The 16,490-nt window shown below is 55.2% G+C and overlaps 1 protein-coding gene across 5 annotated transcripts in view; it reads left to right on the forward strand.

The window, feature by feature from the left end:
- The window catches only part of KIRREL3 (kirre like nephrin family adhesion molecule 3), a 543,582-nt gene that overhangs the window by 517,240 nt on the left and 9,852 nt on the right, over positions 1 to 16,490 (forward strand). For 3 of the 5 annotated variants that reach the window (XM_077756554.1, XM_077756556.1, XM_077756557.1), the window contains exons 8-12: positions 4,318 to 4,466; positions 5,781 to 5,908; positions 7,394 to 7,520; positions 11,047 to 11,147; positions 13,221 to 13,419. In XM_077756554.1, coding sequence (XP_077612680.1) covers positions 4,318 to 4,466; positions 5,781 to 5,908; positions 7,394 to 7,520; positions 11,047 to 11,147; positions 13,221 to 13,419 — 704 coding nt within the window. Of the gene's footprint in view, positions 1 to 4,317; positions 4,467 to 5,780; positions 5,909 to 7,393; positions 7,521 to 11,046; positions 11,148 to 13,220; positions 13,420 to 15,738; positions 15,775 to 16,490 lie in introns of all 5 variants that reach the window. The other 2 variants (XM_077756553.1, XM_077756555.1) reach the window with 1 other exon arrangement.

Consider the following 16,490-nt stretch of genomic DNA (forward strand, 5'->3'; position numbering starts at 1 on the left):
GCTAGAGGCAGGAGAAGGATCCCTGGGGTTGTGTGCCCCTGGAGGTCCAGGGGCAGGTCTGGTTTGGCTAGGGCCTGGCATCTGTCCAGAAGTAACTTCAGAAACAAAACAAAGACCCAAAGAGATTCCCGTTCTCTGGGCTTCCACCCTGCCCCTGCGGTGCCTGGGCTCCTTTCTACAGGGTGGGCTTCTCCCTGCCGTCCGCTCCAGCTATGTGCCTGCAATCCCTGAACACTGGGCTCCATGAATGCCCATTCCCCTGGGCAGCCTTTGACCCCCACATCCAACCCTCACAGCCATCCCAAGGAGGCCTATGGGAGCCAGGAGACCAGAGCAGACAACTTCCATTTCTCTTCGCTGCCAGGCTCCAGGTCATCTGCCAGGTTACAGAAGGGCTGGGCAGAGGGCAGGGCCATGCCCTAGGACCCAGAGATGCCCCCCCTACTCCACCCCTGCTTTCTGACCAGGATGGGGTGAGCAAACACCCAAGAGACCAGGCTGCTGGGCCTGATTCTCAGGGGCACCACTCTCTAAAGGCAGAACACCAGTGATGAGGACGATAAGGTTCAAATCTCCGTATGGAGACATGATCATAAAGAAATGTGACAAGATATTAACAACGAGTGAATCCAAGTGGAGGGAATATCGCAGTCGATTGGTCTATTCTTGCAACTTTGCTAAAAATTTCAAAGTGTTTTTTTTGTGTGTCTTTTTTGTTCTCATTTTTATTTATTTTGAGAAAGTATGAAGGGGGGAAAGGCACAGAGAGAGGGAGACAGAGAGAATCCCAAGCAGGCTCCCCACCAACAGGCAGCTTAGAGCCCAACTGGAGGCTTGAACTCATGAACCGGAAGATCATGACCTGAGCCAAAACCAAGAGTCAGACAATTAACTGACTGAGCCACCCAGCACCCCTCAAAGTGTTTTTTTTTTTAAACTAAAAGGTCAATAAACAAATAAGCACAGAGTATGCAGGTTCCCTCCACCTGCGTCCTACCCTGCAGCCCCAGGATCACAGGAGACCCCTGTTTACAGATTGGCAGCTGTGTGGTGCAGGGAGGGGCAGGCCTCTCTGCAGATGTTCACGCCCCCTCACGGCCCTCTGATTAGCCAAAAACCCTGAAAACACTTCAGTGTGGACCACACTCCCTTTGGGACTCCAGAGATTTTGAGGGAACCCCTCTGGCCACTAGGAAGATTCAGGAGAGAAAGGGAGAGGAGGAGAGGACAGGCGGCCCCGCCCTGCGCCCCCCCATCTGGCCCCGCCCCCTGAGAGAGGGCTCCCCCAGCAGGTAGATGGTCCCTCTAGATATGGTGCTGGGATCCAAGAGGCAAAGCCTTAAACAAATCTCCTCACATAAGTACATTGATTTTTCCCAACTGACTTTGACAAGACTGCAGGGATCTGTGTTTCTTTACTTCCCATTCATCTTGATTGCTTCCTCCTGTTCCTCTAAGAGGCTGTGATCTCAGAAATTAGACAGAGCCTTCCTCCCTCCCCAGCATCCAGAAAGGGGACACGGGTGGGCATGGGATCAGGTGCAGCTGTCTCCCCTACCCCCCGCCAGGACCAGGAGCCCAAGGCAGCAGAACAAGCCCGAGCTCACCAGGAAGTGGGCTCCCCAACTGCTTCTGGTGCTGTCCTCCGGGCTCTCCCGTGCCCCCCATGCCCCCAGCANTAGCATGAAACTCAGGGCTATTTAAGGACAGCCTGTCAGCTGTGACAGCCAGGCCTCCTGATTCTGTGATATAAATAATTAATCCTCTTACATTTACTCCGGCCAAATTAGACATTGATTGGGAAAGGCTTAATCTGACTCCTTCTCAGAGGGGCTGGGGAGGCGGTGGGAACAACAGTGGAGGCAGGAGTGGGGCGGAGGGGGGTGCACAGGATCCAACTGGGGGGAGGAGGAGGAGAAAGCAAAGCCAAAGAAGAGAGAGGAAAGGGGAGGGCTGAGAGCTGTGGCCTTGCTCCTGGGTCACCCTTGACCCTGTGCTTGAAGGAGTGCTTCCTTGAAGGAGTAGTTTGAGCTTCTGGAAAAAAAATCCCTACAGAGGATTTTATTGGTGTGGGGGAGGAATATAGAGGAAGGGAGGAAAAAGACTGAGAGATAGGAGCAGGAGACTCCTGGGATGTCCCCAGAAGGCCTTGGTTTGGGGCTCCAAAGGGCCCAGCCCCCAGAGCCAGCTCCTGCACCCACTCTACCTCTGAGGTAGGGCCAGGGCCTAGGGGGCTAAGGGCAGCCGCTGCACGGGGCTCCCACAGCACCGCCCAGCTGGGGACAAGAAAGCCCGGTCCCCCGCCGTCCGGCTGGTCTCCAGGCCTGTGGGAGTCCCAGCAGCTCTGAGCTCCTCCGGGCTAAGCAGGTGGAGCTTTCTCCCTCAGTGACTTACCCCCTGAAGGGCCCCAGAGAAGAAGAGAAAGCCCCATCTTCTCCAGGAGTCCAGTGACAGAAGAGAATGGCCCAGCCTTCCCAGCTGGCCTGGGCCCCAGCCCAGCTACCCCNGGGGAGGCTCACGCTCCCCTCCTCCAGGTCCGGCCAGCTGCAGCCGCCCTCAGCCTCCCACCGCCTGCCCCCATGCTTCATTCAGCAGGGCGGAAGGAGCAAGTGCTTGGACATCGATCCCCAACCGTGTGTCTGGGACTGGATTCATCTGCCTCAGGCAGGGGCTGTGCCTGACTGTTAAGTCTGGTCATTAAATTAAAGTTAGAAATGGAAATGATTCATGAATAACTCATAATGGTTTGTTGGGAAGCTCCTTAAGCTCTCGGGGAGCTATGGTTTGCTCTGTTGTTAAACTATAATTGTTATTATTAATCATGTTCTTAATAATTATGTGATATTAACTCACGATAATAACCACATGGTGCCAGCCTGGGCGCTCCGTGCGTTGCCAAGACGTGGCCGTCTCTCGGGGCTGGCTGGGCGGACTGAGCATGAAGCCCAGGGAGGGAAGGCAAGAGACGGCCCTCTGTGGTACCAGCAAAGGCTCCAGGAAGGAGAGAAAGGGAAGGAGACGGCAGGCAGGCTGTGGTTACTGGGAGTCACGATCATGGGGGAACAAAGAAAAACACCCCCAAAATAGGCTTGGAATAAAAAGAGCCTGGTTGGAGGTTCTGAGATTTAAGAAGTAAGTGTGGTCCACAATGGGGTTAAACCAGGGAAAGCTATGAACTCTCTCCCTGGGAGGGGCACCTGGGTGGCTCAGTCAGTTAAGCTTCCAACTTCAGCTCAGGTCATGATCTCGGGGTTCGTGGGTTCCAGCCCTGCATCGGGCTCTGTGCTGACAGCTCAGAGCCTGGAGCCTGTCTTCGGATTCTGTATCTCCCTCTCTCTGACCCTCCCTTGCTCGCGCTGTCTCTCTCTTACTCGCAAAAATAAATAAAAAACATTAAAAAAATATTTTAAAAAAAAGAAAGAACTCTCTCCCTGAGAGCCTGTAAAGAAAGGCCCACCCTCACATGCACACACACACACACACACACACACACACACACAAACGCACGCACACGTACCCCTGGGGACTCCGAGCACTGCCTTGGCTTCCCAGTCACTGGTCCAATGCAGTGATCACCGCCCCAGGCCCTGGACCGAGTCAAGCCCAGGGCTTTTCAGTCTTTCCCCTCCAGTGGGACCGATTGGCCGATGACAGATGTCAGCACAGCCTTCTTCCCGCCTCTCTGACCAAACTTGGATGGAGCTGAGGCCCTGAGGATCAAAGCCAGGGTGGGCGGGTAGAGACTGGGCAGGAAAAAGAGCAAGTGACTTCCGTCCCTGGTAGGGGAGAGAGGGCACAATGAGGGGACCCACTCTGGGGACAGGAGTCAAGGTGGGAGAGGTAGAGAGCTGGCTAAGTGCCAGAAAAGGCTATCAGGACCCCAGACTCATACCCCTCCCATAACTCCTTACCTTGTCTGGAAATCAAGTTTCTGTGTGTGTGTGTGTGCGTGCGCGAGTGTGCATGCAGGTGTGCATGCCTGTATGGACACTTGCCATTAGACCTGAGCCTCCTTCTTTTCCAGTGTGGATCCCAATAGACAGGGCCCTCAACAGAGCTCAGAGCAGGATGGCCAAGCTGTCAGGGGACCCATAGGGGGTTATCCATTTCCTAGCCAGCCAGATGGGCTGACCCACTGAGTAGCCCATCCCCTCCCTCCAGAATCCCTCTGTGGAGATTCCTATCCCCCCCCCACTACGGCACCTCTGGGGGGGCCACACCTCACTTTCCTGAGGGATGGGGGCATCCAGCTCCCTGGGTGGGAGGAACCCCCTGGCCATTGGAGGTCCACAGCCATGTGCGGGGCCTGTGTTGCAGGTGGGCCAAGAGGGGCCAAATCATCAAGGAAGCATCCGGAGAAGTGTACCGGACCGCTGTGGACTACACGTACTTCTCAGAGCCTGTCTCGTGCGAGGTGACCAATGCCCTGGGCAGCACCAACATCAGCCGCACGGTGGACGTCTACTGTGAGTGCCACAGCTGGGGCTTCCCCAGGCCACATGGCCCTGGGGTAGCTCTGCTTAGGGCCGGAGGGACTGTGGCTAGACTCCATGCACACAACATGACAGCCCCTCACAAGTTCATAGTCCTCCCCGCTTTAAGAAAAGCTTCCTCATGCTGTTTTTCGGGTTTACCTTGACCCTCGTAGTAACCTAGGGAGGAAGGAATTATCATTCCCATGAGTCAGATGCGGGGATGGAGGCCCAAGGTCACTCAGTGAGTACGTGGCAGAAGGAGAACTCAGGCCAGGCTCCCTGGGAATCCGCTGCCAGCCACAGACCCCGCTGCCTCCCTTTAGAGAGTCGAATACACATGCCTTCTGATGGCCTGGCCGGGACCCCCGGGGAACCAGCTCATCACTGATGGGCAAGCCGATGTGATCACAGCAGGAAGTGTTAGCTCACCTACAGCACTTTATAGTTTTAAAGGCACTTTTACAAACTTTCTTATATCTGACCCCTCCCCTTCCCCCAGTGGCCCCAACAAGAAGTGTTATGACTCCCTTTTTAAATTAAGGGACTAATCTGGGGCTTTTTGACCCTGGATTTCATGCTCTTCTGCTCTCAAAGCAGCTAAGTGGCTCCCTGCACACTGTGGGGAGAGTGTGCGTTCACTGTGCCTACAGTTCCACCATTGCACCCAGTCTGGGGACCAAGGCTTGGTCTGCAGAAGGCTCTGGTTATGGGTGTTTTGCACAGGGGGAGTGGAGAGCAACCTCCATGAATGCTCACCAGCACTCAGCAGGGGCCTGAGAAACTGGACCAGGCCCAGCTACTCCCCAGAAACAGGATAAGCTGAAGGCCTGGGCGAGCCGAGAATATGGGGGGCTGGGAGTGGCCTGGCTTCCTCTACCCTGTGCTCCTTATCTCAAAGCCCCTTGGAGGACCCTGGGGGGCTCTGGGAGCTGGGCCCGGTGCACAGGGTAACTCAACTCCAGGCCACAAAACTGAAGCATGGAGGAGGTGGGCAATTGACTGAAGGCAGACACACAGAGGCCCTAAGGCCCAGGGCTTCTGGGGCAGGAGGAGGTCCCCTCTGCCTATGCGCTGGGGCCAGGGCAGAGGGCAGGACTTCCCAGAACCAGGACAAAGGGCAGGAGATGGGAGAGCCCTGGAGGCAAATCGTGGCAGAAATGGGGCTGTTGCTGCCCGTGGGTGGGCCCAGAGAAGGCCAGGCTGGAGACAGGGGTCTCTTTCTTACTTGGAGTGACCCTCTCTCAGACCCTTCTCCTCAAGCTCCCAGCCCATCAAGAGCCCTATCTCCCCCTTGTTCCCTCACAGTTGGGCCCAGGATGACCACAGAGCCCCAATCCCTGCTCGTGGATCTGGGCTCTGATGCCGTCTTCAGCTGTGCCTGGACAGGCAACCCCTCCCTGACCATCGTCTGGATGAAGCGGGGCTCCGGTGTGGTAAGTCCTCAAACTCAGACCCCACGGGGCCTCTGACCATGGGAACTGCCTTCTGGGGCCCCTCACACTCCCTTAGATTGGGGACATCAGTCGCCAGGGTGAGCTGAAGGGAGAAGGAGCCCAGAAGGAGCCCAATACCCACATGTACCCCTTCAGCCCTAAACACATTGGACCATTGCAGTTTTGCCCTATCACAGTCTCTATTAAAAAAAAAAAAAAAAAGCAGGTGGGGGCGCCTGGGTGGATCAATCAGCTGAGCATCCAACTCTTGATTTTGGCTCCGGTCATGATCTCACAGTTCGCACATTCAAGCCCTGCATTCAGCTCCGCACTGACAGTGTCCTGCCTGGGATTCTCTCTCTCCCTCTCTCTCTCTGATCCTCCCCCCCCCCCCAAATAAATACACTTAAAAAAAAAAACTGGTGGCCACCAATATGCTGGGAGTAAAAGTCTCTAGAAAGGCTTTTCAACTTTCCCCAAATAGTTAAGTAACCCTTTAGTTTTTGAGTTAAGTTTTGCCTTCTTCCTGTGTTTCTCTTTTAAAATATATGTGTTCTTTAGTGTGTGTAAGTTTATCAGATATCCCTTCCCTCAGGAGGACCAGCAAGAGCCTTGGGGAGGGAGGTGAAGGGAGAGGCAGACAGAAACTGACCTCTATGTGGCCTACTATGTGCCAGACACTGTACCATCTTGTGAGCATGACGCCCCCACCCATTACAGAAATAAGGAAGGGGTCGCCTGGGTGGCTCAGTCGGTTAAGTCTCCGATTTCAGCTCAGGTCATGATCTCACAGTTCGTGAGTTCAAGCCCCATGTCACTCTGTTAGCACAGAGCCCACTTGGGATTCTGTGTTTCCCTCTCTCTCTGCCCCTCCCCAGCTCACACTCTGTGTCTCTGTCTCTCAAAAATAAATAAGCATTAAAAATTTTTATTAAAAAAAAAAGAAATAAGGAAAGAGCATCAGAACAGATATGTAGCTGCTGAAAGCCACCCCCGTGGTCACTGCCAAAGTCAGGATTCGAACTCAGATCTAGCTAATGCCAAAGTCTTTGGGTCGCCCCAAACTCTATCTCAAAAGAATACTGGAAATGACTCAGAAAAGACAGGTCCAGGCACCCCCAGACAAGTTCAGTGGGACTAGCACGGTACAGGCTGGTGGGCAGCCCTGCCTGTGTGAGAAAGCCTCGGGACTCAGCCAGGAAGTGCCCCTCCCCCTTCCACACTCACCTCTCCCCCATGTGCCCTCCTTCGGAGCTGCCAGCTGGTGTCTAATATCCACAGCGACCCCAACACCGAGGCTCCATGCTGTGGACCTCTTCTGGACAGCTCAGTGGGCACCCTGCCTCCTAGCCCACTCCCAGTTCTCACTGAGATGCTGGAGACCGTGTCATGTACAGCAGGCCTGCCTCTCAGCCCTTCTGGTTCTGGGACACAGAGACAACCTGGCTCCATTCTCTGGGTCTGATCCTCCCTCAACTCTCGTAGGTCCTGAGCAATGAAAAGACACTGACCCTCAAAAACGTCCGTCAAGAGGATGCTGGGAAATACGTGTGCAGAGCCGTGGTGCCCCGGGTGGGAGCTGGAGAGCGAGAGGTGACCCTGACAGTCAATGGTAAGACCCCTACTCATGCCAGGGGGGTGGGAGCAAGCAGAGAGGGACCCAAGGCATCTTGGTCCCAGGCATTGCCTCAGGGGCCGTCGCTGGTTCTGGACCTTGTTTCCACCACTGACCCTGGACCCATAGCAATTCTGTCCACCTCTTCGAGTCTGTGTCAAAGCCCAGCTCTGAGATGAGGAAGGACCTGGCTCGTTGGGTCAACTTCCTCCTTCTTTGTTACTCCTAAGGGGTCCCAGCCCTAAGAGTGGTAGCTGATGAATTTCACCCTGGCCAAGCAGAGAGGGTCAGAGGATCACGAGGCAGTCAATTTAGATCCCGTGTCTGCCCTTTGACCTTGACCTTGGCCCTGTCTTGGGAATTTAAGGGAGCATCTCTGTGACTCCTGATTGGCGCCTTCCCATTCCATTATAGCTGCGGAGGCAGAAACCTGTCACAATTTCCACAAGACCAAGCATCCAGGGGGTCATCTTGGAGGCAAAGAACGTTTCTTACTGCACATAATAAAACCATTCCAGCCTGGTTTTCCTATCTCCCTAAGATGCAGTTCGGGTTACTGGATGACAGCTAAATGACACATTTAGGGGACAGCAATGTCAGGCCAAAGTCCTGAGGCTCTGAGCCCCAGCCCCACACTTGTGGGGCCTCAGGTCCTGGCCCCAGATCAGGGTCCTGAGGAGGGGCTGAGCCATGTTCTAGAAATCTGCCCCATTGGCTTCATCTCGACCCAGGAAGCTGCCCACAGGCAGCCTCATCTACTCTCCCCCTTTGCTGGCACACTAAAGCCAGCTTGGTGTCTCTGCAGCCGTCCCCGTTTGGCTTCCTCATTAGCCAGCCCCCTTCCACCTATTTCTTTTCCTCATCTCCTCCCCAAGAGCCAGGGCAGCCCCAGAGGGAGGGTGAATTTGCTCAGACTCTGGGGGCACTCACAGGCCACCTGTCCTGGGCAGAACCCTGACTCAGGAGTCTTCCTGCCTTCCTTCTGTGTCCCCAGGACGCCACCAATAAATTGGCACTGCAGGGCTAAAAATAACAGCCTCTGATCGCGCCTCCATATATCCATGGCAACACAGGCTGCAGCCTTTTCCTGCTGCTCTGGTGTCTGACACTCAGCTCAGGCACCAGCCCCGGTAAAAGCAGCAGCGTCTCCCACTGCCCTGCCCACTCTGAGTCCCGGCCCATGACTGTGGCCAGCAGCATGAGGACCCTCAGACCCCCACATGGCCTCCAGGGTCCCCAAGCCTATAGCTTTTAAAGGAACATCCTCACTTCCAAGGAAAACGAGGTGGATAAAGGAGGGTCTGACATCCCATGGTCCCTTTACACATTCAGGCATTTTCCAACTGGGATTCAAAGTGGTTTCTTGAGGAGGAGGGGACGCACACCCTGGAGGGTCATTTCTCTTGGAAGGGACACCCCTGCCTGGACCCTGGCATCTGCCTGGGGTTTAATCTGCACCTGCCAGGGATCATGTTTACACCCCCTCCTCTGCCTCCAGCCCTGGCACCAGCTCCCCCAGGTCTCCATGAAGAGAAGTGCCCAGGGGATCAGAGTGAAGCAAGGAGGCTATTCGTTTGTTCCTACTGGACGAAGGTCATCTCACCCTGATGCCCGGGGAAGGATTAAGTGGCTCAGGGGGAAGAGCCTGCCAACTTGGCACAGGGGAGAGGAGCTGTCCAGAGAACAGGTGCAGGGGTGGCAGAGCCCTTTGGAAAGGAGCCTGGACTGGGCTCAAGAGACTGGACACTATGAAAGGATCCAAAACGAGCAGACGTTCTCTTCACCTCAGACCCCGGCTAGTGGGCGACTGCCCTCCCATCGCCCTTTGGGGAGCAAACTGGCTCAAACCTGGGATCTACGGGAAAGGGCAGATAAACCGCGCTCCCGCTAAGCTTTGACTACCCAACCCCATCTACTTTTATTCCGATTTCTTCTTTCTTCTAAAAAGCCCTTAAACACATGTATTTGCCTGATGGCTTTTAGAATGCCTGAGGACCACCCCCAGAGAATTCCCAGTTCCTGGGAGGTGAAGGGGAAATGGTTTTGTGGTATTATTGCTTTCAGCCACCGCGAAACAAAGTACCATCCAAGCTCCTGAAACATCAAGCCCTCTTGCCTTTTTGGCCGAAGACTTCTTGGAGCACAAAGATCTAAGAGAGAAACTCGGCTCACCCACCTTCGGAGGCACCCCGGGGTGGAAGCCCTTATCTGGAGGGTCTCCAGCAGGCAGCTGCCACAAGGGCTCTGAGCTGTTAGCCATCCAGAACTCGGTAGCAGTCACCTGAGTGTCTCCCAGTACCTTTCCCCCCCATTGGCTGAGAGCTACTCATAGAAATGCAAATCTGTTTTAATTAAGGTGGCTAATAAACAGCAATTATGTTTGCAGCAATTTTTGTTTTGTTCCCAGCATAAATTTGCCTGTCCTCCAGATCCCTTGCTCTAGCTCTTTCTCCTCGCTTTTCGGCCACCAAAGCTCCAACCTTTGCCCCAGGGTGGGAAGGGAGCATGAAGGTCTCCATCCTTACACCCCCTTGTTCAGCCACCCAACCCAGCCAGGAAGTTAGCCGAACAGATGGCCGAATTAGCCTCTCCTCCCTCCTCCTCCTCCCTGCCAGGTGGGCTATGCGCACGAAAGACTTAGGTTAGATAAAAGGCAGAACTGGACAGGAAGCACTCTCCGATTTCAGGTTGCAGGTGGACTCTCTAGGCTGTGGGATGAGGTAGATAAGACAGGTACTCCTGGAGACACGGATAAACATTTCTCCACCCCCCACCCCCCACCCCCCCCCACACACAATGAGATGTCAGGATCAGCTTTGCAGCCGTGGTCTCACCTAAGTGGAGGCAGGCAAAGCAATGAACTACAGGACCTCCTGAGACATATATAAGATGAGGGCTGTGAGCATGCCCGGCCATTCCACCTACCCAGGGTGATCCCCCCACCCCAGGTACAGGAACATCGCCCTTTATTTCTCTTCCTCCCTGGCTTGCCCAACTTTGCAAGGACACCCAGTTTGTTAGGCAAGGCCGCCCTCTACTGGCGATGAAGGAGAATGGCTTGAAAATGGAACAGCTGGGTAAGGCGGAGGCGACATTAGAGGTAACATTACTTAGCGTCCTTCCTCCCGGACACTTCCCCTACTCCCTTCCTAGTTTCCCACCTCCTTCATAAAGCTTTCCCCATCCACCAGGCAGAATTATTCTCTCTCCTCTGAAGTCGGGCAGCACTTGATCCGTACTGCTCTGTGGTACAAACACTCACCACCTTTTATTACAGTTATTTATGTCTTCTGGGTATTCAGACTTAGAAGCGTTCACTCGTCATCCCTTGAGAGGTTTATGACTGAAGGCTTAATTTATCTTTAAGTCTCCTGCCTTGCACTTTACCTTACACATACAGGCCTTCGGTAAATGTTTGCTGAATGATTGAATGAATGGATCACTTTCTGAACACGCCCAAGAAGGGTCCAGCCAGGGAACCTGCCTTTCCTGAATCCCTGATGTGATGCTCTCTCCCCAACAGGACCCCCCATCATCTCCAGCACCCAGACCCAGCATGCCCTCCACGGAGAAAAGGGCCAGATCAAGTGCTTTATCCGGAGCACGCCGCCACCTGACAGAATCGTAAGTGCGCTGCGGCCAGGAGGGAGGGCTTGGGGCTCTGCGAAAACAGCCAGAAGCCTGGCGGGTCACCTCAGCCCGGCAGCTTGTAACCACTGGGCCAGTCAGTGCATGCCCCTGAGCTCCGTGCCTTTTGTAGGGGAAATTATACCCACCTTGTGTCTCTTGGAAAGGCGTCAGGAAGACAGGGTACTCCCAGGTTTCATTCATCTGCAAGTGCATTTCACTCTGCTCTGCTGTCCACCTGTGCCCTACCACTCGGGCTTCCCACCACCCTGCATCCTGGGAGCAGAGGCAAGCGAGGTTGGCCAGAAGAAATGATAAGTGATTTCTTCCCTTTCCTGGCTTCAAGGCAAACTTTGGCAAAATCCTAAACAGAGTATGGTTTATAGTCTGCTGACCCCCTTTCTGCACCCTCAGGAGTCCTTCCATACTGGCCTCCACTGCCCTAATGGCCACGGAGAACCCTACCCCACTTATCAAGGTTTCCCCTCTAAAAGTATCATTCCATTTCCCCTCCCTTCCTCAAAACTCATGCCCACGGTGCAGCTAAGGCAGCCTGAAGGGTTCACACTTTGGCCCCACTGGGTGTTTGCATTTGCAAAAGCAAGGGTCTTCACCCAAGTCCCTGGGAAACTGACACGAGCCCAAGCATGAAAACAGAGAGAGATGGGCATTTCCCAGCGTTAGTGGGAGTCAGATATTTTTAGTAACCCCCGGTGCCTAGGATAGGCATCTACCTTCTATCAGGAGAGAGACTTCCCCCGCTCCCCAAGGGTCAGCACCGCAGGGCTGTTGGACCCTCCCACAGCGCGGTGGTGCCCAGAGAGGGTGTAGGGGACACACACTGAGCAACAGGTCCCGTGCCTGCCAGAGGCTGGGATGTTAAAGGTGTCGTGCTGTAAACTCCAGTTATCATCAGAGCATTATTGCTGTTACATACTTTCTCAGGCATTCAATTCACTCACCATCTGAAAAATTCACACAACAATTGCAAGAATTCACACACAGAACTAGTACCTGCACCTTCCCTTTCACTTCACTCTTTAATATTTTTTAGAATGAGGGGCACCTGGGTGGCTCAGTCAGTTAAGCACGTGACTCCAGGTTTCAACTCTCAGTCCCTGAGATCAAGCCCCCCATCAGGCTCTGTGCTGGCAGCGTGGAGCCTGCTTAGCATTCTCTCTTTCCCTCCCTGCCCCTCCCCCCATTCTTCCAAACACTCTCTCTCTTTCAAAATAAATACATATTTTTTAAAATTTAAAATAACTGTAACACATGCCCGTCGCAGAATAATCCATTCACTCTTAATTGTATTCACACAATCTCTCTCTTCATAGAGCTCTGCCTCTTGGCCGGTGGTTCTCAACCGGGATCATCTTGCCCCCGAAGGGACATTTACCATTGTCTGGAGACATTTTTGGTTGTCACAATTGGAGGGGTGCCACCAGCATCGAGTGGGTAGAGGCCAGGGATACTGCCAAACCTCCCTCAGTGCGTGGGACAGCCTCCCCCCACCACCACCAGGAATGATCCAGTCCAGAATGGCACCAGCCCCAAGCATGAGAAAGCAGTGTTGGCTTGCCAGTGCCCTCCAAGCATTGCCTGCACTGACCACACATTCTCAGAAATGCCAGGGTGTATGTGCAAGGAACTTACCCGCTGAGGTGCTCAAGTATAGGTGGCATGGCTCCGAGAAACCTTAAACTCTCAGCCTTATAAAGTAAGACAGGTCAAGACAGTCACAGGACAGCTCTTGGAATGCACCTGCGCACAAGTTGGCAGAGTGAAAGTAACAAGACGGGGCTCACTCTGGGGCTGGCCTTCTGCCTCCGCCTGCCGGGGCAGCACAGGGTCAGGGCTACCAGCACAGGCCAGCCGAGGGAGGGGCTCCAGTCGCTGCCACAGGGTTCCCTGTGTGCCTGGAACCTGGCCTGGCTGGTTAAGGCAGAAAGCCAGTCCTGTTACCCGAAATACCCCAGACCCACACAAGGGCTCCCGTGGAGGGAAATACTGTCTGGGACATGGCATGGTGGCTCTGTGAGGCGTCTCCTCCTAACTGTGCAACTTGGACAGGCCTGGTCCTGGAAGGAGAATGTGCTAGAGTCGGGGACGTCAGGACGCTACACGGTGGAGACTGTCAGCACTGAGGAGGGGGTCATCTCCACCCTGACCATCAGCAACATCGTTCGGGCTGACTTCCAGACCATCTACAACTGCACCGCCTGGAACAGCTTCGGCTCCGACACGGAGATCATCCGGCTCAAGGAGCAAGGTAAGGGCCGCCAGGGCCCTCTCCCCGCCTAGGCCAGGGCCCCAGGCGAGGTCTTCTAGGGTCCTGACGGGACAGAGCCTAGCTGAGGCTATAGGCAGATTGAGCCCAAGGACAAGTCACGGCGCTCTTCCAAATGTGCTACACGGCCTTGGTCAGGTCCCCAAAGTGGCCTTCTTTGGTCCAGTTCCCCCAAGGCAAAGGCACTAGCCCACACCTGGAAGGGAGATGGGGAGAAAACTGCTTAGGATGGGGGTTCTTCAGGGCAACGTTTCAGGGAAAGGTGACCACAGAGCTGCCACGATCAGCCTTCCAGCAGCTTCTGAGGGCCCTGGCTTCTTTGCACTTGGCATTTCCCTAATGCCCTTAGGGGTGTGTAATCCCCTGAGGACTGTCCCTGCGGGGATACACTGGAAGTGAAGTGTCGGGGAACGTGGCCTGGCTGGTTAAGGCAGAAAGCCAGTCCATTACCCGAAACACCCCAGAGAGTGCCCATGCTAAGCTGAGGGCCAGTGCTTGAGCTGCCCCAGCCCCCATACTTAGGGGTCAGGTCCAGTCACCTGCACTTCCTCCAGGAACAGAGACACACGCACCACTGTGCCCTGAAGCCCCCCCCCCCCCCCCCCCGCGGCCACCACCGTGGAGCAGGGTGAAACTACTTCACCTCTTCCTTGTTCGTGCTGGCTGCCACACAGTATAAGGTTATTATTGTGCGGTGCAGCAGTATTGTGGGGAAACAGTTCACAGCAGTGAACCCGGCCGTGCCACTTTGTGTCGGTGATCCCCCACTCCAATTAATTACCCATTATCATCACCCAGGACCTTTTGATAAATATCAACAACCAGCCAGCCCTGACCCGTTACATCAGAATCCCTGGGGGATGGGCCTAGGCTAGCATGGGCCTAGCATGTTGCCAATGCTACTCTGAGCCTTGGTTACCTTAGTGACGGAATCTGGATAAGCAGAGGCCCTATTTTATGCAGTTTTTCAAGGACAACAAGAAAAAATGGTGAGAAGCAACATGTTTAGTGGCTTATTCTGTTCTAAACGCTTTGCATATACTACTTAGTGTATGTTAGGTGGGGTCATACATTCAAAGTGCTTAGAGCCGGGTCTCCCAGGGTCATGCTCAATCAATCAGTCATCATCATCACAATAAGAAGAAGTAATAATCAATGCGTGGTAGCATTATTCCCATCCCTCAGCGCCAGCAAGCCCCAGACACGATCCTGGGCACAGACTGCCGTGAACTGCTTGCTCTGTAAGTGCTTCTGAGATCCCTAGAAGGTACTTCTCTTACTGGGGAAGGAGAGCGTGTTCTTACAGGCAGCATGTCACGCTCTCCTGGAGGACAGGAACCAAGGAGCTCATTCACTTACCTTTCGCAGACACGCAGGGTGNCCCTGTCGCCCCCACCCCCCCCCCCCCCCCCCAGCAGAGGGCAGCGCTGGGCAGGAAGGCTCAGAGCTGCTGGGTGGGCGAGAGGGAGGAGGAGTGGGGAGGAACAGGCTCTCCCCAGTGTGGCCCCACCTACAGACTGCCCAGCTCCTGGTCAGGGAGGTGCTGAGAGCTCCAGGGTCTGCTCTAAGGCCTCACGTGGACCGGAGGGTGGGAGCCGCAGAGGGGCGAGATGGGCGTTTGAGAAGCTCAGCAGGAGGCCAGCAGCGCACTGGTCCTGGGATGGGCTGCAGATCTTGTCCCTTTGCCAGGGGGCGCAGTCTGTGGCAGACAAGGCGGGCCAGGGCCTGGGCCCTGGAAGTGTCTAACCCCTCCAAGGTGAAGGTTCACCCACAGACTGTCAGGCCCCGGCAAGAGTTTCGGGGCCAGCCAGGTGGTCTCAGACGGACCCTTTGGACCTCAGCGCCACCCTGTGGATCGGTGTTTCCCTACACCTCTTCACTAATAGGTGCTGCTTTGCATAATGCTTTGCACATAATTTGCATACTATCATCTACACATCATTCTAAACCCTCCCAGCCCCCTCACCCCCGTTGCTTGCCCTCCATGTCTACCCCTCAGTGCCCCCACCTCCACTCCCTCCCCTTAGTGTTCTCACCTCAACCTCTCCAGATACCCCCACCCTCCCAAGCTTAACTTCTCTCTCTGGTCCCTACCCCCACCCCCTCCTCTGGAGTCTCTTCTAAGTCAGCCTGAAAGAACTCCAAGTTCAGTTCAGCTAGCCTGGGTCTGTGGGATGGTCCCGGAAACGTGAGAGAGGAGGGAGTCCCTCATCCCAGTCCCCACCAGATGGCCGGCCCCAGTCCCACCCCACCCTGGCCAGCCAGGCCCTGGCTGTGGACGCTTGCTTTATTTCCAAACAGGTTCGGAAATGAAGTCGGGAGCCGGGCTGGAAGCAGGTACGGAAGGAGACATGAGAGCTCCCTGGGCGGGGAGGAAGGGACCTCTGGGCTAGTGGGGGAGGGACCCTAAAGGGGGTAGGGAGGCCTGCGCAGGCCACTAACTTCTCTGCCCTCCCCCCACTTCCAGGCTTTAGTGCAGCCAGAGCAGGGAGAGGGGTTCCCAGCCGGCTTGGGTCCACGGACTCCAGAGACCTGTCCCCTCTGTCGCTGCCACCAGAGCCCACAGGCTCCTTGCAGCCCAGGACACTGGCTCCTGCCCCTCCCCCTCTGGTCCTCCCATCCCTTCTCTTCTAAGAAGCCCTACTCCTCCGCTCTCGGGTCAGCTCACCCCCAGCCTGGCCTCCCTCTGTTCCCAGGCTCTCCCTAACTCTTCCTGCTTCTCAACATCATCACCAGCTTGGCCATGCTTCCCAGGACGCCAGGGCCTCCCAGCACCTTGGCTGCATAATCCATGCTAATCCATGCTTTCTGCTCAGCTCCCCCCTTCCCCAGCACAGCTTCCCATGGAATTGTTATTGCGTCCATCCCACTGAGGCTGCGGGGTCGTGCCTCCCTCTCCAGGCTCCCAGGACTCAGTGGCTCCGTCTTGGGACCCCACAGGAGGACCATTGCCCCGACTGTCTGAGCGGGAACCCAAAAAGAGAATCAGGACATTGCAAGCCAGACTCCACGGGGCCCGACCAAGACCATGAGGAAGATGGGGGGGGGGGGGG

The sequence above is a fragment of the Crocuta crocuta genome, unplaced genomic scaffold (genome assembly GCF_008692635.1).
Source record: "Crocuta crocuta isolate KB4526 unplaced genomic scaffold, BGI_CrCroc_1.0 scaffold172, whole genome shotgun sequence".
In the NCBI taxonomy this organism is placed as follows: Eukaryota; Metazoa; Chordata; class Mammalia; order Carnivora; family Hyaenidae; genus Crocuta; species Crocuta crocuta.